The 23494-nt window shown below is 39.7% G+C and overlaps 1 protein-coding gene across 2 annotated transcripts in view; it reads right to left on the bottom strand.

Annotated features, from left to right (window-relative positions):
* Window positions 1-23494, bottom strand: part of LOC146198777 (pregnancy zone protein-like) — a 46544-nt gene that overhangs the window by 13186 nt on the left and 9864 nt on the right. For both annotated transcript variants that reach the window (XR_014705016.1, XM_084594263.1), the window contains exons 6-25: window positions 22999-23112; window positions 22507-22591; window positions 22291-22405; window positions 21802-21913; window positions 21278-21393; window positions 20041-20277; window positions 19017-19208; window positions 18504-18767; window positions 17192-17341; window positions 15853-15937; window positions 15660-15709; window positions 14314-14371; window positions 10484-10513; window positions 10373-10390; window positions 8736-8853; window positions 5814-6036; window positions 4316-4561; window positions 3786-3837; window positions 3361-3453; window positions 1354-1533 (exon numbers count right to left, since the gene is read on the bottom strand). Coding sequence is in view for 1 of the 2 variants with exons in the window: in XM_084594263.1 (XP_084450389.1) it covers window positions 1354-1533; window positions 3361-3453; window positions 3786-3837; window positions 4316-4561; window positions 5814-6036; window positions 8736-8853; window positions 10373-10390; window positions 10484-10513; window positions 14314-14371; window positions 15660-15709; window positions 15853-15937; window positions 17192-17341; window positions 18504-18767; window positions 19017-19208; window positions 20041-20277; window positions 21278-21393; window positions 21802-21913; window positions 22291-22405; window positions 22507-22591; window positions 22999-23112 (2538 nt within the window). In the remaining variant the exon portion in view is untranslated. The remainder of the gene's footprint in view (window positions 1-1353; window positions 1534-3360; window positions 3454-3785; window positions 3838-4315; window positions 4562-5813; window positions 6037-8735; window positions 8854-10372; window positions 10391-10483; window positions 10514-14313; window positions 14372-15659; window positions 15710-15852; window positions 15938-17191; window positions 17342-18503; window positions 18768-19016; window positions 19209-20040; window positions 20278-21277; window positions 21394-21801; window positions 21914-22290; window positions 22406-22506; window positions 22592-22998; window positions 23113-23494) is intronic.

Below are 23494 nucleotides of genomic sequence, written 5' to 3'. Positions count from 1 at the left end.
GAAAGCCTCTCACATGCAATTCAGCAGCACTGCAAATGACATTTACCTTACAATACTATTACTGTTGACGTTCAGCTGCCCTATTAAATAGAATGCGTGAATGAATTGTGTCTTACGTTAACTTCAGTAGTTTTCTACCTGCCGTTTTACAGTTATGACTAATTCTGTTCTTGCCACCCTTCTGAAAACAGCATGAGCCCACTGAATTTGTTTCAAACTGGAGGGAAGAGTGGGCACAGTTGTACCTCACTATATTGAAAGTAGCAAAGTAAATGCATCCCTAAAACAAATGTAAGTTAACATTAACTGCTATGACTACAATAAAAAGACGGTTATTAAAAGGTTATTTTCCTGTTAATCACACTGAATTTCTGTTCCTTTGCCCATGTTGGTTTTTCAAACTGGAGGGAAGAGTAGGCACAGTTGTACCTCAGTATAATGAAAGTAGAAAAGAAAATGCATTCCTAAAACAATCGTAAGTTAACATTAATCGCTATGACTACAATAAAAAAGACGGTTATCAAAATGTTATTTTTCCATTTAATCTTGCCATACTGATAAGTTCAACAGCATATGAATACAGTGCTGTCAACACTCAATCATTAGAGTAGTAGTAGTAGCACGTGGTTATTTTATTATATATCCAAAAGGAAGGAAAAGGTGTTTGACGGCCCTGGTATCTGCTATCTGATATCTGAAGCTTGAAATTTGCAGAGTGTGAGCCCATCTAAGGCCCTATATGTTTATGGAACTGAAGTGCCTGTTCAGAAAGGATGGCATTACGGTAAAGCATCGTATTTCACTTACATCATAAAAAAATAAAGTTTTAATTAACGAAAATTTGGTCCCTATTTTCAGTGGCAGTTGCAGGACACCCTCTCAGCAGTAAAACGCACTTCTGCTGTCCAATTAAAAATGTTGATCAAAGGAGCAAAAACCTTAGCAAAGCACTAAACACTTACACAGGAAGGCCCAGACAGCTTTTCCAGAAAGTTCACAGTCACATAAAAAAATTTGTCTTGGCCTCGTCATTCCACTGGGTAATGAGTAATTACTACCACAGCTAATCTACTTCATCTTGAGATATTTCCTCTAAATACACTGGGTTAAACAAGAATGTCATTTAAGCGAGCAAGGGAATGGACACTCTTAAAAATAAGACCACTTTGACCGCATCATCCAGATGAGCCTCCGTAAGAAAACGGAAGACAAATCAAGAAATTTTTCATAGTATCACCTTCAATGTCATCACTTATATCATGCACCCAGCTAGTGGTTGCTTTCGCAGTTCATTAGAGTTCCTGTCTATTCCTTCTTTTCCTTAATGCCTTTCTTCCTGTTTTCATGGCCCACCTGTGATAATGCTTCTCCTGAGCTTGGTCACCAAGGGGTGGTTGGTGTGGCCCACGGAGAGGAGGTAGTCGAGCACCACCACGTGGGTAGCCAGAGTAGCCAGGTTCTGCTCACCACAGCCAGTGGGCAGTCGAACGAGGGACTCGAGGCCCGATGCTACCACTGGGCTCAGTATATCACCTGTGCAACAATGCGCAAAGGTTGGTGCGAAGGGTGGGTCAAAGGTGACAGTAAGGTAAGGCTTTCAAGGCAGGCAAAGGCTAGACTTACGAATGTACAAGGCTCGATGACCTGTCTGTGTCTTGAACTGCTGCTCACTTCAGTTTCAAATCATATTCTGACATCTAAAGCACTGCAAACTTGGCCATTTAAAGAAACGAATGAACTTAATTTGGTGTGTGTAAAGAGTACTGTGGGGAGATGCAGATATGGCCACCTATAAGGTAAACGGGGTGTGATGCAGACAAGGAGAACAGGCCAAGTACCAGGTATTAACTACTTCCTTATTCTCCTCAGCACATGGTCCTAGCAGCCAGCATCAACGCATGTTGCAATACAAAAAGTGCAGCTAAAAAACTCAATTGAATATGGATAGTAGTGTGAGAGTAAGAGTGAGAAGAGCAAAGTTAATGCAGCAGTGCAGCGGTACAGCATTATAACACATGGAGTTATAGCTATACAGCTGCCAAAAAGTGCAACACCAGTGGAGGACAAACAGGAAAATTGTAAACAAGATAGCACCACAGCTTTGCTGAGAAAGTAAATGAGATACAGGCCTCCAAGACTGCTCATTGTGGCAGAGATTACAAAATCTGGCAAGCCTTGGCACCCCAAGCAAAACTTTGCCACCTCAAGCAATCTTGGATGCCATGTATAGAAGCTGAGCCATTTTCCATAGACTAAATATCAAAACATGCCACGCAACCTGTAGCAGGATAAAAAAAAGATGTTGCAGAATGCCAGAATGCATTTGATTAGTTTTGAATAATTAAGAACATGCAAAATATGAGTCATTCAATGAATTTTGAAATTCTCAATACTTTCACACCTTCAAACTTAATTCAATGAAAAAAGAAAAAAAAAATAATACTGAAGATAAGATATTTAGCACTAAACCTTGACTTCAGGCTATAGTTGTCTCAATAGGTCAATTCAGTACTTCTGAACAAAATTTCTCTGAAAGCAATGTAAATGTAGGGAATTCATGACAGCTCTGTATGATTCTGAATTATTCTGTATAAGTGCAGTAATACAGTGCATATAGATACGTGCTCATGAGAGACACACTCGATGGCCATGGCCCATTTAAACTACCAGCTGCCACGTAGAAGACCAGTCAAAATAACAGGTACTTGAGGAAAATATTATCTTAACACTAAAATAAAATAACATTGCAGTTCACAGCAAAATAAATGGAAGGATTGTTTGCATCCTAATTTTAATAAATGGTGATATTTTTAACATATTTTAATACAAGTGACACTGCTACTTTTTCTATAGAGAGAAGTGTGAAAAGTCCAGTGATTTCTTCAAGCATAATAAGTGCACGTAAACAAAACCCATTTAGAAACAAACTGATAGGCTTGGTACAAATGACTTTTGGCATCACAAGGTCATTCACTCTTAGTCTGAACATGGTCATTGTTTTCAAACTGCCATTGCACCCAACACAGCCGCATACTGCAACAAAGTGAGGCAAGAAAAGAAGAACTTGGCGGTAGCCCTTCGCGTGGACTTATCTTCATTGCACAGATGGGTTGGATGCAATGGCTCTTTGAAGACAACGGCGGTGTTCACAGTAAGAGTGGACAACCCTGTACGTGCAAGAAAGAGGCCTACAGCACACCATACAGAATGAAGACTGAAGACAGCAGCCCCTCTTTTGACACAAGTCAACAAGCATGATCACAAGCTTTAAAGCTTACTTCTGAAAAAAAAAAAAAATAATAATAAAAAATCCCGCTACAGAAGAGCCATTTGTAAAGTGTTTGAATGATTTGCCTTTACCTGAGACTGTAAACTGTCCCCTAGAGGAACCAGGAATGGCATTGCTTGGAAGCTTTAGTATAAAGCTGCGAGTTTCTGCATCACTTGTTGGGGCTGCAAAGATTTGATCAAAGTTGTAAATTCAGAATAAAAGTAGTATCAAGGTATCAGTGTTGTGCTTGCTTCTTACTGCCAGGCTCTCACAAGTCAACTGTAATGTCCAGACACTAGCCAGCATAACAACCAATTAAAGCATAACTGAAAATATCCTAATGAGCACTAAAACTCTCTTCGACATTCAATGGTTGTCTAGGACATCTAGACAACGTCAGGAAGAGTTTCGATGCCCATTATGATGAGATTTAAAAAATCAATCCACACCAAAAATGAAGTTTAGCATACAGCCTGGCATGTATAATAGAGTATAAAAAAAAAAATGAACTTACTATTAATGCATATGTATTCAGAGAATGACTTTGTTCTGAGTGTCCCTTCTGGCTGAAAAGGAGAAGGATATTTTTGGGCGTCAAAGTCTAAAAAGCACCAAGAAATCCTGGCACACATAAAATACTGCACAACAGTTATATACTAGTATATAATTTATAATTATTAGCTTTCTGTCGAAGCTGATGCCTGGGTTAGGTACAATAAACACTTGTTAGCTATGTCCATATGTCAGCGTTAAAACAAACAGATCAAGCAATCCATCATGTGTCACACATTTTAAGTGAAAAGCTTCTGAGAATATTTACTGGTTGCAGTACCGAATAATTTACTGGTTGCAGTACCGAATACAAAATAAAAAAAGGTGACTAGCTTCAATAACGTACCAATGAATTAAATTTTCTTGCCACGGCACTACGCTCGTCTTTTTCACAGGCTTGCTTTTACGACCAATGCCTTAAGATATAAAACATTTTAGCTTTGGCACTAGAAAATGACGGGTTGATCTAAAAGACATAACTTATAGTCTTACCAAAACATGCAGGCTCTTGAGCACTGCATCTCGAGCCCTCCTTGATTCCCCAACACTACCAGGATCACAAATGGAGTCATCTCGAGGAAGGCTCAGGGCATGAGCCGTGATGTTGATTTGACCCAAACATTCAGGCCTTGCATAAAACTTCAATGAAAACGTGTTGTCACTGCACAGGCAAAAGCGTTTTTGCACTGTGCCAATCACTCTAAAGCAGTCGGCGCTTGCAGTTACACCAAACTTGACCTGTAAAAATGAAACCATGCCACAGTGTCACAAAAGCAAGTACTTGGAGTAGATTTATGACTGCAATGACCTCCATGCATTTCATGCATTCATACTACACTATTACTTTCCTGTGGTCCCAGTCGAGACAGTGGAATTTTATGACTAAACAATATGTTAGCAACACTGTGATCTAGTTCATGAAATCTAAGTATCAGTGGTACTTTTTAACGGGTCTATTACTGTTAGAGCCACTAGCAGACACAAACTGTGCGTGCACATCACAATATAGATAAGCAAGAGACTTCAAATTAATATGATTCAATGATCTGATTTGAACTGATTCAATTTGGCCTGGTTTGAATTAAATGTAACGAGCAATAAGTCGTGTGAAAGACTATAACGGCCAGGAACCACCTTCGGTAACAAGATATATACACTTCCAGTTAGTCTGATATTTAGGGGAATCCCCCAAGGTGGAGTAGATTTGTAATAAGGGAGTAATTACTTATTCACACCCACCCAAGTGCAGCCATATGGCTACAAAGGAAAGCTATATAGGTTTCTCAGAAACTTCGTAGTTAAAGAAAAATTCGTCCTGACCCGGGGATAGAATCCTGGACCCCCGCCTTTCCGGGGCAGTCGCTCTACCACCTGAGCTAACCAGGACGGTCAGCAGAACAGATGGTAGGACGAGAGTGAATTGATCAATAACTCGAAGTGGGAAGGGTGTTGGTCTGATATTTAGGGAAGTCCTTTAATGTGGAGTAGATTTGTAATAAGGGAGTAATTACTCATTGACATCCACCCAAGCGCAGTCATATGGCTACAAGCCAGATAGTGCTCGACTGTACCTTCAGTCCAGCTGGGATTAAAAACAGGCAGATGTTCAGTCATAGTCAAAACACATAAGGTGACGTAACCGTGAAGTTCACACAAAAAAAGAAAAATGAGAGAAATTGCCTCCCAACTGTGATCTTTGCAAGGAAAAATATAATTATGAATGAAGTTTTAGCAGAAGTTCCACGAAAGAACAAAATCATAACAGTGCACACCACAAAAGAAAATCAAAGTTCCAGCTTAAACTGCCCTTCTATTACAGCAAACTGCTCTTTTCAAATATGCCTGTCTTCACACGTTCAAAGAGCAAGGTGATGCCTACGCATCAACAACTGGTGGGGAATTAAAAGTTACGTTGTAATGCACAAGACACAACATGCCATTTACCGACAGCAGTTGCTCACTAAGTAATGGCAGAAAATGCAAAACTCACAGGTATGCATAACTTCAAGTAGCTGAACAGCGAAGCAGTGACAGGAATTATCTCTCTACGTCTGGTGATGCTGGGAAGTGACAGCTGGATGAAGAAGGGCTGCACAGCATTCACAGACTCTGTGGCGACACCCAGGCCGTGAGCTGTGTGCAGGCAGACAGCGCCCGCCCTCCACTTGGTAACAGAGTGGGGCAGCTCTCGGCTCAAGTTGAGCGGCATGTTCCTGCAGGGAGTGCATATATTTGAGGGTTCACACTCTCCATGCATAAAAAGACACTGATATTATTTAATCAAAAACGTTTACATCAGTGTTGTTTATTGTTCAAGGAGAATTTCAGGATGTGATGCAACTCTCATCTCAGGATATGCCTGTAGCGCTAAGAGTTGGCAAAAAAATCTGCGACGTTCTGAGTGACACCACAGTGGCTCGTCTTCAAAGGACAGAGCTGACACCGCAGGTTCATGCATCGGCAGGCTGCGAGCGCTGTTAAGCTACCATGTTGCATATCTATAATTTATAATGGCTATTCGCAGTGAATGCTCTTTGGTGCATGATAAGATGCCTACATGAAGAAGCGAGAGGAGGGAAGCGTAGCCTAAAGCAACCCTTTTTCGAGACTAGGGTTCCTTGTGACAGTGTCAGACGTGGATTCCACTAACTTCTGTTGGACTCCAATGACATCTGGTGGACACCAACGACTGCTGCTAGATCGTGAATATCAACCAAAATTGTGTTCACAATGATGCACACAAGAATTTTCAAGTAGCACTGCAAATAAAAATGCCGCTGTGCAACAGCTAAATACACAGCAGTCAAATCTCCACATTGTGTCACCGCTAATGTTGATAAACTGATGTTATATAACAGTTTCCTATATGCAGAGCATTCCTCTAGTACATTAAGAGCTTGGGTTATTTGGTAATTATTGGCCATGGTGGTGCAAAAAAGTGAAAAACAGAAACCAAAAATAACAGGGCTAACGATAAGCTTACAGCTTGTAGGTGTACTATTTACAACTGTGCAAGAGTACCCAAGGCTTCCAATTACAACTTGTTATAAACACAGTGTCTGCACTACTGTCCTCCTTTTTGACCCTTACCGGCAGCCAATGGCGAGCAACTTCTTTGAAAGCTCTGCTCTGCTAAGGCTTAGCTTTTCTGTCTTATCAGTGGCGCATTAACTACATGTCCAAGAGCACTGCATTCTAAACAAATGGTGGGGCACACATACAAAATGAAATTGTGAAGTTGCAATCCCGTCCGCACGTTACGAACTTCAAGTGAAAGAAACAGTTGCACATAATCTCTTATTTGCAAAGGAATAAAATTGGAAAGAAATCTGCGTATTTATTAGTTAAGGTACAGGATTTTTATGCACACAAAAAGATCAATCAGATGGCATAATTATACTAAAAATATAGCTCCTTGTACATAAGAAATAAAAATGACCTGTTTTCCCTTATTCCATAAAATATTACAGAAAACTTCTTGAACCTTTTACAATTTTACAATTCACATGAAGTTAATAAACCATAAAATGAATCAATAAAAGGCTATCCATTCACTTGACTGCACTGACTTGCACAGATTTAGCCTATCATATTAGGTCACATAAGATTAGCTTCTACTATCAACTGAGTTTCCAGATTATATTCGATGAGCGTTCACTTTTTATCATTAACCATGGCTTGGGTTTTGGTTTACGGGGCTTAACATCCAAAAGTGGCTCAGGCTATGAGAGAAACCCAGGCCCCAGAAAAGAGCACGGCATGTGCTCAGTAGTATACATGGAATCAGACATTTCACGTATACCAACACGCAGCTTTCTAAATCTTGACTGCTTTTTTAACAAGTTACAAAAAGTGATGCTATTCTGTATACAGATTTTTTTGGATGACTCCATACCCTCCCATATAGAGAAAGGTGTGAACATGACTAAATGGTATGACAAAAATGTTGAGCACACAGGTAATTAAGCAGAAAACAAGTGTTGCCTTGTATTCAGACAGTGATGCCACTGAAGAACGAGTGAACTAGTAGGAAGACCAGAAAGAGTGTACCATAATAGAAACCAGGTAAATTTGCCCTCCAGTGCAGGCCCCCATGCACCATACGATCAGGTATAACGTGCACAGAAATTTTCAAAGCATAAAGCTATACCTGAAATTGGAGAGCAAAAGATGCTTCAAGTTTGAGAACTTCAGGATGTCATCTATTGCAGCTCATCTAGTAGCGCATACTGCACCTGTCTTCATACTCAATTATCGCCATGCTTCCTTTATCCCTCCTTCCTCCCAATGTTCTTTTTACATGGAAGAGCTGGGCCATTCCAACACCGGACCTTTGCAACTCTTCTCTGGCTGTGCATAGTACAGCACATCACCCATGCTCTAAACTTTTCAATTGCCACTGTGATTTCACAAGTCCTTGCATAACCGACCAGGGCAATCCTCCACAATCCAAAATCATTCATTCATATCAGGAGTATGACCTTTGTATGCTTGACTCATGTGGCCAATTATGTCCACTTTTATTAGAGTATCAAGAGGTAGACTGAACAAAATTTTCTAAAACACTACTTTTTCACTTTGTTGTTAAACAATGAAAAGTATTACTGAAGAATCCAATTTTAATTTGGTTCTTATGTTTTTTTCCCTGATCCCCAAATGTTTACCTTTATTGGGTCTTATATATGCCTGGATTATTAAGCTTTGAAAGTGAGTTACTAGAGAGCGCTAGCATTTGATGCAAATGGAAATTTTTCTTTGCATGCTCTTGACAGCATTTTCGCAAGGCACTCTTACCGTACTGCTCAGCCTAATAATTGAAGCAAGGCTTTTACAGCATGCAAAAATTTGAAGTGCTCTAAGCTGTGCCGAAACGATAAAGTGCATTTTGTGGCCACTGAATTAAGAAACATGCCCCTGTATGTGATGGAGCTCCCACAGCCAGGTATCAGGGAAGTGGCTACGGATGTCCACTGCAGACTTCGGAACTGCAGATGCTGGGGCTAGTTCTGAAATCTCGCCGTCACCTCCATCTGCACAAATAAAACTCTATCAGTGCAATTGCAATCTGAACTGTTGTTATAACAGAAGTTCCCCCTCCTACCCCCCCCTCCCCCCCCCTCCCCCCCCCCCCCCCTTCAAAAAAAATACATCAGGAAGCAATCATATCAATAAATTTTTTCATCACTACCCACACTGAAACTTCTAATATAACCATTACTCAATAAATCAAATGTTTAATTTATTAATCGCATCAAGAGGTTCACTTTCATAGGTTTGACTCATGCAGCCAGTCATAAGGTAATAAAAACGGAACTGAACTGAACCTCACTATTCAAAAGCGTGACAAAGTTTCGATAAGATAAAGTATAGCTGTTATTGAAAAACATTTTGGCAGCACCACTGGGGGAGCAAGTCCTTTGTGTGTCAGCTTTTTTATATATGTATAAATTTCTGTTAAGTTCACAGTCGTAGCACACAAGTTCTTCTTATGAAAAATAGTGCCAATTTTACTAAAATGCACATAAAGGAAATAAATAAGCTGCTGTAAAAAAGACATTCGTTAGCCATGTCTTGCTTGTATGAAAAAGATGTTCATGCAAAATGAAGCATAAATTTTAACCATTGTATAATGTACTGCCATCCTCAGGGCGTCACAGTAATTAAAAAAATGGTTTTATAACATGTCACACTTTCTGGCTTTTGCCAGGTCAACAGCTATAACAGATTGGCATTTCTTCAACTTAATGTTTGTCGTGCCATTTTGGCAGTCTTTCAAATTCAAAGAATGAAACAGGTTCGTTTTTTTTTTTTAACCATTTGAAAAGATATTTTTACCTTCACATCAACAGCGATAAGAATGAATGAAGTGGAAGGGTAGAGAGTTTGTGCAGATTTGGAATTTACATGATGCACCACGCAGCAGAGTAGGTGACGAGACATAGGAGAGGCACACAACCAAACACACACACACACACATAAACAAGGACGATACTGCACTGACAACTGATTAATTTAACACCAACATCCTCTTCCATCTCCACTTCTAAGCACACACACCACTTCATCTTTGACAGTCCTCCCAGTGGTCTAAAAAGTCAGCTGGTCAGTTGTCAGTGCAGCATTGTCCGTGTGTGTGTGTGCGTGCATGCGTCTCTCCTATGTGTCGTCACCTACTCTGCTGTGTGGTGCATCATGTCGTCTGACCAACTAGCTTGACTTTCTACTGTTTGGAATTTACACCATAGGTAAGCATGGGACAAATAAAAGTACAGCTGGACAAGTGCTGTGTCATCATTTCGCAGCTTATAGTATTCCTTTACTCATGCCATTTTCATTCACACAGTGCAATCGTTTTCCAGCTTTGATTTACTTATATTTAATTAGCTTTCCATACATTGTGATTATCAACATTAACTAGACTTTCTGTTCACACGTGCTCAGAATGTACAAGTCTTTTGATGTATATGCGTGGAAAAAAAGAATATTCTAGAAGAGCAAGTTCTCCACAGAACAAGAGGGAGAGAAAAAAAAAAACATGTTTTTCCTTACCCCCAATTCCTGCACGTGCTGAAAAGCAAATGCAAATGAAGTGTATCAGTGGACTCAGTAAAGAGAGCAATCTGGTAAACAAAAACAAAGTGTGGAGCAATGAATACTTACCACCGTGCTCTGGAGTCCATAAACCACCATCTGCAAACGAGTACCATCACAAAAGATTTACTATCATGGCTTCAATAAAATTTAAAGCTATCAGTTAAAAGCAAATACATAAAGTTCCACATCCATGCTAACGTTTTATTCTGCAGCACATTACTAAATTTTTGTTAGCACCCAAAAATATTTTGGGCACCATTGTCGGAGCCTAACTGGAGCACATTTGTACTTCTCACACTGCGCTACTGAGTTACAAAAAAAAACACAAACAAACAAGCAAATGGTGCCTTAAGATATAGGTTGCACATCTTACTGTGAATATCAATAGAGCTGCTTTATGAGCATTCTTTTTTGTCAGAACAACAAAGCTATTCAAGAGATGTTGCTATCATTCCTTTCACTAGTTCATCTACAAATTGTGCTGCTATAATGATACAATAGACATTTAAACCATTGCTCTTGTAACACAAGTCCAATAAACATGGTTTCCAAAAAGGGACCCAAGATAGGATTAAAGGGCACGTGCAGACAATCCTGAATGTTGTGCCACTTAGACATATGCAACAGTTGCAAACAGCAAGAGATACGATAATCTTTTACATTACCGTACATTTATTTCACTAAAGTCCTCTGTGGAACAGTTGGAAAAGAACTTGCAGCTTTCCATTTCTCAAAGGTCGCCCCCTTTGTTACCGCTCCATCACCATTGAGAGACAAAACTCTTTCTTAATCTTTCCACTTACCCGTTTTGCACTAACAGTGGCTGATACCCCAGTAAACTTCTTGATCAGCTTGTGGAGTGAGTTGGTGCGTAATACCCAGAACTGCGGCACAACATAGACAAACATGTAGAGAGAAACACAACACAGGAGCACACTACCAACTGTAATGCAAAACGGAAGCTGAACTTCCTCTTTCACACCCAGCCACAACTTCCTCCCCTACTCCCAAGTATACATCACACTCGCACACCTCTTCTTTCCCAAGCAGATATGCCTGACCAACAATAAATGTTAGCAACCCTCTCATTCAAGGTAGCGTCCAAGCAACGAATACGAGACCAAGTCCATCACTCACATCGTCCAAACAAGACAGTCACAACTTCCGCCACATAGACACAAACTAAAAAAAATCCACTACACATCTGCAGCTGCCATGAATCATGTTCATGTTCGCTCCCAGTACATCTAAACAACAAGTCCGGTTTGTGAATCCAGATAGAACGAGAGGAAGAAGATGGTTGCATGGTATGAAAGAGCACTGAACAAGGGTAGAGGGGGGAAGCCTCAGTTCGCAGGTCGAGCCAATGCTGCAACAAGTGGACTCGTCGAAACATTGTCTCGACTAACTTAGGCATCCCCCCCCTCTACCCTTGTCAAGTCCGGTTTGTGAGTTTTAACGAAAAAAAAAAACATCAAGGCAAACCTCCTTTCAATCGCTGATCACCTTGGCCAAACTGGTCAGCTGCAGTTCATTACATAACACGACAAGCTGACCAGTTTGGCCAAGGTGATCAGCGATTGAAAGAAGGGTTTCCTTGATGTGTTTTATTCCGTTAAAACTCGCAAACCAGGCTCGTTGTTTAGATGTACTGGGAGTGAACGTGAACGCGATTCGTGGCAGATGCAGATGTGTGGTGGTTTCTTTAGTTTGTGTCTATGTGGTGGAAGTTGTAATTGTCTTGTTTGGACGATGTGAGTGATGGACTTGGTTTTGTATTCGCTGCTTGGAGCTACCTTGGATGCGAGGGTTGCTAACATTTATTGCTGGCCAGAAATATCTGCTTGGGAAACAAGAGGTGTGCGAATGTGATGTACTTGGGAGTAGAGGAGGAAGTTGTGGCTGGGTGTGAAAGAGGAAGTTCTAGTTCTGTTTTGAATTACAGTTGGTAATGTGTGCCTGTGTTGTGTTTTTCTCTACGCTTGTCTACGTTGTACCGCAGTTCTGGATTCCTGATCTCTCCCACCACCTAATTTTTTTTACAGGCCCTGACCTTGTTTTCCTTCCATTGGTATCAAATAGCATCTAATGGTTTGATTTTGGTTTATGGGGTTTAACGTCCCAAAGCGACTCAGGCTATGAGAGATGCCGTAGTGGAGGGCTCTGAAAGCCGTAGTGGAGGGCTCTGAAAATTTCATCCATTCGGGGTTCTTTAACATGCACTGACAACGCACAGCACACGGGTGCCTTGATTTTCGCCTCCATCGAAAAGTGGTCGCCGAGGCCGGGATTCGATCCCGCATCTTTCAGCCCAGTAGACGAGTGCCGTAACCACTGCATCACTACGGCGGGCAAAATGTCATCTAATGCAGCACATTTTAGATTAATAGGCATAGTTTTGTAATTCACTGAGGCAAAGTGCTTTTGCTCTTTTGTTCCAAAGGTATTTATTTATCCACTCCTCAGCTACAACAGCGTTCCAGCCCAAAATGTTTAAAAACAGCATTAGCATCTTGAGGACAAATATTTCATGCCACCTGGAGTTACAAGGAAGCCCGCCTGCCAGTACCAAAAGCCCTTTTCACTTCTGGCGAGAGGCGACCACAGGAACTGTCCAGCATAGTTGTTGACAGTATATGAATTAGGGCACTAAGAAATCACTGCCAAACAAAGCAAATCCCTTTCAGAATCAAGTCTGCCACCATTTGCACATTCTATGGTGAACCAATGAAATGAGATAGGTGTGCTTTATCATTGCAGTGCATTACATAGGGTACTAAGGATCATGGCCATGGCTTGACTTCCTGAAGCATGGTCATAAAAAGCGAGAGAGTTGCTCAATTTAACCTCAATATGGTGGCATAAGAATTTTTCTGAACAGCAAGTAAAAAAAACATGACAACCGGAGTGACGGTAATTAAGTCGACTGCGTGCCTAAGGCAAATGTTTGGCTTGATGCTATTGCCTACAGTTATCTTCCGTTTGATAACAATGTTGGGTTCTTTTTACAATTTTTTTGTTTACTTGTTTGCATGCTTGCTTATTTTTTTGTTTTTTTGCTTGTTTATTTAGTTGTTTACAAAATAAATAAAATGAAAAGGGTAGAATAAAAAGAGGCACAGGTAGAATGGGGACAGGGCTTCTCTGTAAACTGAACAGCGGGCAAAGCTAAGCAACACACAAGATGACCAGTCTAATCCTCAAAGCGATCTCCAGCAGTGCAGCGGCACTTCGTCATTCTTTTCGTCATCTTCTCGTGGAGCAGGTGTCATGGTTCACTACAATTTGTTTGTTTGCTATTTTCTTTGTTTATTTATTTATTTCTACAGATACCTGCAGTGCTTCAATGGCATTATTGCAAGGGGGACAACTGCAGGAAAACATATCCTTTAAAATGAACAATGTCAAAACACATCAAAACAGTTATGCACAGTTGTACGAAGAAAAAAATATACAGAGCATAGATAAATCATTTCAACGACAAAAATTCAAAAATTTGCAACATAGTAAATAGAGACAGTACACTATCATATCAGGCCCAATGCCACCGCCAAAGCAAATGAACAAAATGAAATGCAGCTCTTTGGAATTTTGTCACCTGGAGTTTGGCCAGATAGCAGCGTTCAAGAAGTGTTTAGCATAGGATTGGTGACTGGCCAATACTCATATATGATAGGAATGGTTTTGTGAATGAATAAGGAAAAAAAAGTTCCAGATTAAAGTGCACTGTTTTCTCAATAATCAATGGTCATCCTGATAAAAAAATCCAAGACACTCTGAAGCATAGAAACCCCCACCACTTTTTCTGAACTTGTTCGAAACGCATCCTCCATTCAAGACTACCTGTCATGTGAGCTAGTGTCTACTTTTTCTTTGTGAAAAAGACTTCCACTTACCCTCCCAGCAAGGTCGGACATTAATCTTCATATCTGTAATAACTTGTACCAAGGACTCCTAGAAAAAAAGAAATGAAAGTAGATAAAACTACAAAACCTGTAGCTATAGCATGAGATGACGCCCAATTTACAGTGGCACACACAGTATTGCTACAACTGCTTGCCTATACGTTTAAATATACATTAATTCTTTTGCACTATATATCACAGATAACTGGAATATCTCGTAACTAGGCCTCAAACAGTATCCAAGTCATAAGAACCTTTAATGAAACATAGAAAACAACAGACAAAGTTGCTTACCTCAGATGTCTAGCTTTCTGTCCTAACTTTACGTTTACGACAGAAATGACAATTCTCCTACAAGTAAAATTTTCTCTCGTGATCCCACAGAGCTCAAAGTTAGACCCACTTCTATTTTTAATCTTTATAAACAGTCTTCCTGCCAGCATTTCATTGATGATTTGTTTTTGTTTTTTGTGAATGACTGTGTTGTGTATCATTACATAAGAAACAACAATGATCACTAATTGCGGCAAAATTATCTAAACAGAATTGAAAATTGGTTCCCTACATGGCTAATGACACTCAGTGCATCCAAGTGCAAATACATGCAGCATGCAAACGCACTAACCTCAACTTCACATATTTATTGAACTCTACCACCCTTACCCAAGCCAAATTATTCTGGTAATTTCTTATCACCAACAACCTCACCTGGCCTGAGCCCAGCACAAAGATTTCAGCTGATACAATGAAATCATTATGTTTCACCGGACAACAGCTCACTTCCTCCCCTTTCCTTTTACAGCCTAGCCTATAAAGCTTTTGACCGCACCAAACTAGAATTTTCAACTACAGTTTGGGATCTACATCAAGCCTACTTAATTGACACTATAGAGACTGTCCGAAACTGTGTAGCCCATTTTATTGTCTCCAGCTATGACACTAACTCCAGCATTAAAAACCTAATATTATGTTTCAATATCGAGCCTTGGGTGCATATAGCTAAAAACTGTCTGTTTGTCATTGTTCCATACAATGTTCTTTTGCTTTTCTTCACTTCAAGCCTCCATTCTGCTCCCTCCTCTCAGAATAATGTGCAGTCTTTTCAACTCCATGAGCATTTTGCAACTCCATGGCTCTTATGACACATTTATAACAAGTCATTTATGCCTCTTGCCACTGAAGAATGGAATTTATTACACGACTGAACTGTCATTGAACAACTTTACAACTTTCAATTAACAGAATTTTCACCAGTATGTCAACTGCAAACGACACATATTCCCGCAGTACTAAATGCCTATATGGTAACCACAGGCAAATCAAGGTCCCAAGCTTACCTCAAAGGCAGCAGCAGAGTCAAGGAATAATGTGGGCCCTGCAAAATGCCCTGAGAAGAAAAAAAAAAGCTATTTACACACAACATAAAAACACTATCCAAATACCACCAAAACAGGCATAAATTAGCCTGAATACAGCAAAAAGAAGCACTGGTATTGTCTATTCAAAAATACAACTAGAATATAAACTTACAGTTCTCTTCTTGCAATACACAGTGACCTTTCAGGACCCTGGGACGATTTGGCTTGGTTTCGAGAGGGCTCAGCAATCTGCGTAGCTGGTTTAAAAAAAATAGGTTCAGAACCTGCCCTATGACCTGCACAAGCTAAAGCAGGTAAATTAAGAACAATAAGCCCCTATTTTGGCAAAATATGGCAACATATACAGGCGACTAAGTTGCAATGTTCAATAAGCCAGTAGCTGCTCTATCGATTACTCTTCTATTGCAGGCGAATGTTTCTTGTAGTTAGTAGTATGCTATGAAAGCTGGCCAAAGGTGTTTTAGGAGGTCCTGTGATTAATAGCCACAGTAGCATCAAGGTATATGCGTATAACTACACACAAAACATTATGCAGAGCTACAGTCAACTAACTACAGTTGGCTACAACTTAAATCTGCAGTACAGTTCCGCCCACATTCAGGAATTCAAGGCCACCACACAGACTTAAGGAAGATCAGTCAGCTGTTCAAGCTTTGTCTAGTAATCTAAACAGGAGATGACTATGCAATTTAATACTTTCAATGTCGCTGTCTTGTGGGATACAGTGAATAATTAAAATCTTGATTTAGTGTTGTGATTGGCTTGAGGAGTCCACTATTAACAACTGCCATTTCTTAAGTTCTTGCCTATTACGGATGAAAAATCTAAGACCAAGACACCATTGTTGCACTATACAAAAAAGATGTGAAATAATAGACCAAAAATGACAATTTGTTAGCTAATTTATTGTACGAATTTTCTCTAATCAGTTGTTACAAAACAACTTTTGCCACATGCTAAGCAGCATTGATTTCATGCATAAAACTTATATATACCAGAACTTTAATAATTCAAAAGTGTAAGGAAGGGAATCACGATATATTTGGACAAAAGTTCGTGGCGGGCTTCCTTTCAGACTGGATATCAGGTGGCTACATGGCACAGCCTTGAAGCAACCTCTTCAGCCTTGTCCATCTCACAGAGTAGTAATTACAGATTTTAGCTCAACAATGCAGTCTCCCAGTGCTCTAGGTGCTTGTATGTCCACGAGGCATTAGAAAAGATTGTGATCGACAATGGCTTTAGGTGCCCTGCACATAATGAGGTCTGGCCTGAATTTGTCCGAGGCAAATTTGAAATAAATGTAGGGATTAATAAAGGTTCCCGTAATACTGGGAGTACCCACGGTCCATAAGTGAATCAGAAGTGCAAGCTGTTCAGAGCTGAAGATGAAAGGCCACATTAGGAGCTGCGGAATGCAAATAAGCATAGGCACATTTAGCATGCCTCGAGCTGCTCAGCATGTTCAGAGGACCTGTGCGGTGCCGTACCTTGTCCGCGGTAAGCTCAACCTCGGGTGCGCTCTGCACCAGGCCCTGGTCCAGGGCCCACGTGCCACACATAGAACCCGCAGCAGCCGACAGGCTCAGTGACACCGGTGTTCCAGGCTGAGCAGTCTTTGTAGCGAAAGTCAGGGCCACCTACATGAAATCGAATGCCCAAATTTAATAACTTGTACACTACAGCCCTTTGCAAAAAGAAGAAAAGGCTTGGTTAGGCACTCTGATCATTTTAGCCCAAAATGACGACAAGGGCATGAAAAGCAGTGATCATATGGTAACTGGGAAGAATAGAAAGTAAAATGTGTGCGGAGAACAAAGAAAAGCAAGACATTACGCTTACGTGCTTAAATGCTATTTGACTTCACTACATGTAGTAAAACAGTCAGGATAAAAGCTAAAATATTTATTTATGTCGTGAGTTTCACATTAGGCAGAGTTACTTCAAAACAGTGCATCGATAGGAAAGGATCATGCAAGACTTCACAAGACATTTGTCAGCACAAGGATTCCCAGAATTTTCAGCTCTCCACAAGTTTCAACCTTGGAAAACTTCTCAGAGATAGCAATATCTAGCTGAAATCTAGAGTGCCTCACACATTGTGAACAGCACTGCTAGCTCAGCTTAGATTCAAGACTCAAACCCTGTGCCTCTCGCATAAGGCGAACACTCCAGCACTATGCCACTGATAAGTGGGTAATGCCTAGAACTCGTAAGTTTAGACTGAGAAACACTTCAAAAGGACGCATATCTGGTATAAGTAGCACCACTAAGGCCCCTGATATTTCTTCCAGGGGAAGTTTTTGAGAGTAAATGCTTGTGACAATGGAGAAAATTGGCCACAGAATGCAGCTAGAGAACTGCAATCAGAATGATGGGTTTTGTCAACTATTAGTGATTTTCACTACAAATGGAGTCATAAGGACCAGCTGCATTAAGAGAAACTATTTTTCTGTTTAGTTGTCCCTACATGGTTCCTCGTTGATCACAATGAGATGTAAAAAAAAAAAAAAGCTCGTGGATGCATGAGCAGACCATCGACACCATGTAACTCATATAGCAGCATTTTTTTCTTAGGTTAACTTTAGAAGCTGAAATAACCTAGAGTTTGTTCAGACACATAAGGTAATATTTCTCAGAGTATGAGTACAGAGCAGTCAGGCATTCAAACAATCTTCCAGATATTACCTTTCAAGCCAGTGCGTGCAAAAATTATTTTTATACAATTCCGCTGAACACACCAGAATTATATTAGAAAAATGATTAATCGTTTATGAAGCTGTAAGAACTTGAATTTCAAACCTTATTTGAGCCACACGGCTCAAAGTCCAAGGGAACCGAGTCGGCGATGATTTCTCCATTGGGATGGGCATAGTACAGCAGGAGATGTGCAGTCGTTGACAGGCCCCAGTTATGGTTCACTGTCAAGTTGAACTCAGACACAGAGTATCCAGAGACTCTCATGGTGCTCGATGAAGAATCGAGGGGAATTCGGTCGGTCACATCATCAAACGAACGTCTTGGCAACAAAGTCCCTTTATCCACAATGTGATGTCCTGACAGAATCTTGCAAAGCACAATGCAAAAGAGGGAATAGCGCAAAAAATGAAAATTAAGTGGGAGTACTTGCTAACATAACTCACTTGTCTATTATAAATCTTATTTAACATATAAAATCTACGAAAAAGTAACCAAAGTTCTGTGTGAATGAAGGTCTGCGATATAAATTGCTCATGTCACCTCGCTGATAGCTCAGTAGTTAGGATGCTCTTGGATAGCTAAAGATGATCCGTCATCGCTAAAAATACCACTCACCTGATAATGAAAGGTGACTCCTTGGGGATGGTTTCTCAGCTTTGTGTGGTAGAATGAAATAGGACTGTTTCTGCCACACAAGAGCTTGCTTGAAGGAACAGATATGTGCACATAACGTCCTGACATAGAGGTCCAAGCTCGAAGATGAATTCGTGAGACAGGATCATTCCACAAGTTACCATCTGCTGTAGCCTAAGTGCAATAACAAAAATAGCAACCTGAACACGAGCAAAAAGCATTGGGCTTTCTTTTGGAGCACAAAGTAACTGAATCCTATATTCCTTCACTATATCAAACAAAGCATATAAATATAACCGTAAAGCAGTCAACTGAGCAATGGTACATAGAAAACAATGAAAGCAGATTAAACTTATTCTGGTATTTGGCCAAGTGTTTCTTTGTTTGTCATGCCTAGCCAGAGCAACTGCTGGACACCATACGGTACTAAAACAAGTATATCATGCTGCAACTTTTAGCACACAACTATAAGAGCTTGTAATACTTTTCAGTACTAACTCCATGCAGAAAAAAAGTTGAGACCCTTTTCTTCACATATACCTGCTTTCTATTTCTTGCAAAACATATAATCCATACCTCAATGAACAGAATATTTTTTTTCTTCCTGATTTTTACATTTTATCAATTGTCTTAACAAGAATAGCTGTAGCAATTTATGTGGTAATTTTTGTTTTGATGTCCATGGGCCTCACCCATAAGTGCTACAACAATCAATACGGCCACTCAGTGATAGTGTCACGAGCAAATCTATCACCAAAGCATATTTTCACTACCTTTCTTGTTCTTTAGACACTTGTCAAGTGTAATTGCATTCACTGAGGAAGCTATCTGGTAGAAGCATGAAAACAATGTGTGCACAGTCCCTGGTTTCAGCTTCCTCTTTAGTTGTCTCAAATTAGTACAATGTAGTAAACCCGAACATGACATCTCACCTCCCCAATACATTGAGCTTGAGTTAAGAATATGTCATCATCATATACAATCAAATATATGTGCAGATACTCACTGTTAATGAAAGACTGTTTAAGGTGCCACGCAATCCAGGAACTGAGAAGCGGACTAGCCCATAAGTGTCAGTCTCATAATCTTTGCATCCTGTAGCAACATCGTCGGTGGACGACATGCGCTGGCACTGTGGCTTTCTACGCGCGCTGCATCGGACGGTTGGAAGTGAGGACGCTGAAAAGCAGATGCGAATTCGTTTTTCAGAAGCTGCTGTGCCATCTGGGTTCTTTGCCTGAACCTGAAAATGAAAAAAAAAAAAAAAAAAAACAAAAAAACCACTATGGTTGAAGAAGCATTTATCGTGTTGTGCTACAACAGGAAGGTTTTAAAACTAATGAATGTGGTGAGCAAAATAAATATGCATGGTACTAATAAAGAGGTAGCAACGTACAGCAAAGAGTGTAGGCAACATAATGTTCTCAATTTTTAGCATTTGGATAAAAAGAAAAGTACCAGAACCTCTAAACAGGCGTTATTTTGAACACACTGCATTTCTATACTATTACTGTAAAAATGGGAAAATTAGCTCTAGTAGGTGAAATTGAGATGTACATAAGCGCAGTTTCTTGCAGGCTTTATGCAAAAGATAAGAGGGTTCAAAAACACATTGCTCTCCTGAAGAGACCTTACTTTATTGCTTGACCCATTCTTAAGTGCTACGCTATGTACATGAACTTGCATGGAAACTTCCAGCCTGCCTACATAATTTAAATAATACTGAAACTATTCTATAAATTTGCGGTCTGACCACTACAAGCATAATAATATATATGCAGTTTCAAGCTACATGGTCAAGCATTGTTATACAAATAAATGTAAAGACCTTAATCTGTGTTTGGTGAAAAAGAAAAATGCAATATATAGCATGCCTGTTGGTACCACTTCACTCAAAAGGTACTGCATACAAAGTTACAGTACAGAAACTAAAAATATCAACAACACCACAGATAGCACTGTTCTGTGTTTTGTAGTGCTTCATACCAATGTGCATGCATATCTTTGGCCACACAGATCGAAAACAATCTAACTGGGATGTTTTTTTTTTTTTTTTTTTTTTTTTTTAACCCCACATATCTGTATTGAGACTCTGCTTTATACCAGTGGTAAATTTTGCTTCACGTTTTGCTGCAACATTAAGAAAATGCAGCAGTCGCTAGATTTAAAGGGAATTCTGGGTACATACAGAGCTTGATTACAACATATGTTTCAAAAAAGCATTGTGAAGAAAGCATCCTCACCAGTCCTCTGTAGACTAGGCCTGGCTTGAAACTGGGTACCGAGCGTTTCGTTATGAATTCCAGCTTGAATGGTGACCAGACAAACTCTTTCGTAACGTTGATGCGTGCTGTTTCTCCTTCAAAATAAAAAATGAATAACAATTACAATAGAGGACTTTGGAAATCATGCACAAATAGGCAACAAGAATAATGCCAAAAACGAGCCAATCACTTTTTCAAGTATACATTAATGTATTTTCACTTCTACAACACAAACCTGTGTCTCAAAAACTAAACCGTGCTTGCCAGTGATCCCTGAATTATTTGTCATTCATAGTATATTGCCATGGCATACACTCATGGTTAGCATTTGTATTTACATTTTAAATGACACTTAATACTTCCTTTATACACATTCTCTTCTAGCACCTCAAATAACTGATAACTCGATTACATAATGACTACAGAAGTCTGCACGCACAAGAAAAGAACAAAGGTACCTAGAAACATTTTTTCTGTGCAATGCAATCCTGCAGTCCACTCACCTGTAGCACTGTCCGTAACTTCGGCTGTAAGAAGGAGGGGACGACGGTTGATATCTCTATTGGCAAATAGCAGATGACCCCCATTGACCTCAAACTCATGGCAACCTCTGATCTACACTTAACAGGAAAGAGAGCACATAAAATGTAATTGAAAAATAATTGTAATTGAAAAAAATGCCCCAAGTCAAAGCTCTGCACCAGCAAAGTAATAACCTATGCATTAGGAATAGGTTTCTTAGCAATTTTCAAGCTTGTAGACTTAACAGCAGGCCATGCTGCATACCCCCACAAAGTCTGATGTTTAACAACCATGATTCCTCCAAACAAAAGGCCAACTTTCCTCGATATATCAAAACTACCTGATGTAGCAGAAAAATGTTTGCAGTTTTGACCAATGTACAATCATTGCATATCCGGTGTAAGTCTTCCCATAAATAAAAGAAATGGGAGGGGCGTCCCCCATTAAGCACATTACAAGGAAGCACCTACCGATGTGTCAATATCAATGCTTGGGAGAACTTTTGTCAGCTCCGAAGTCCAAGGAAAGCGCTGATATGTGAGCTGAGCTCTGAGCTGACCACGTACAGGTTTACCATAGAAGTAGCTAAAGAGAACAATGAGAATATAAAAAATAAGGTTAACCAAAGGCGAAAATCTGCTGGAGGTGGAAACTGCAATAAGAAAAAAAAAGCAGGAAAAATGCACCTTGCACATATTTTCCAGGTGGTACTAGATTCCTCGGGGAAAATGTACGGTGGTGCGGTAAGGTGAACAGCAAATCGAGGCAGTGCTGTGGAAATAGAAGAGGCAAGACAAAATTTTTAACAGTTGACACTATGCAGGCTAAAGTGTGAAGTAAGCTTAGGTTATTTATGATCGCAATAAAGTTTACAGCTTTATGGGTTATTACACAAGAACAGTGCCAAACAGTAATGAAATAAAAGTAGTAAAAGAAATAAAACACTCCCAAATAGAAATTCAAAATCCATAACTTAAAACAAGGTTATTGTCTTTTTCTTTTTATGCGTGAAGCCAAAGGTATAGTTCTTAACAAAGTTTATATTTTTTTTTACTTACACTCATTATTATATGAAAAGAAATCACATGAATTGTGACTAAGCTCCAGACAACTAACAGGTATTTAAAGTGGTGTTAAATGACAATGGGCCCTGCGAACTATAAAGAAAGAGGACACACCATAGTCACCCACTTGAAATGACTGGCAAGTCAGATGGTCCAAGATCTGGCAGCAGATTGTCCACTGGCCCAACTGAGGCTCATGAGAGAGTTCCAGTTCTAACTGAATGATACCTGTGGGCATCAGCGTGCATGCATATGCTCCTTCATCAACCAGAAACAACAAAAGGTGGATTTCTTCAACCATGTAACCAGTCAAAAATTGTTGATGTCAAAACTGTAACATTAAATCTGCTGACAACACTACTGTCAGCATATCATCTCCATGGACAATTGCAAGCACATGGAACATCACAACTACATGATCTGGTGTAGTCATGGTTGAAGTCAGAACAGCAGTGTAATAAAGACTACCTTCATTTAATATTTGCCTACAATAAAATGTTAACATTTAGTGTAATAATAATAATAATAATAATAATAATAATAATAATAATAATAATAATAATAATAATAATAATAATAATAATAATAATAATAATAATAATAATAATAA

This window comes from Amblyomma maculatum, chromosome 2, assembly GCF_055883805.1.
Source record: "Amblyomma maculatum isolate TAMU_Amacu chromosome 2, ASM5588380v1, whole genome shotgun sequence".
In the NCBI taxonomy this organism is placed as follows: Eukaryota; Metazoa; Arthropoda; class Arachnida; order Ixodida; family Ixodidae; genus Amblyomma; species Amblyomma maculatum.
Note: the sequence above shows the minus strand (reverse complement) of the source record. Positions and strands in the feature narration are given on the sequence as shown.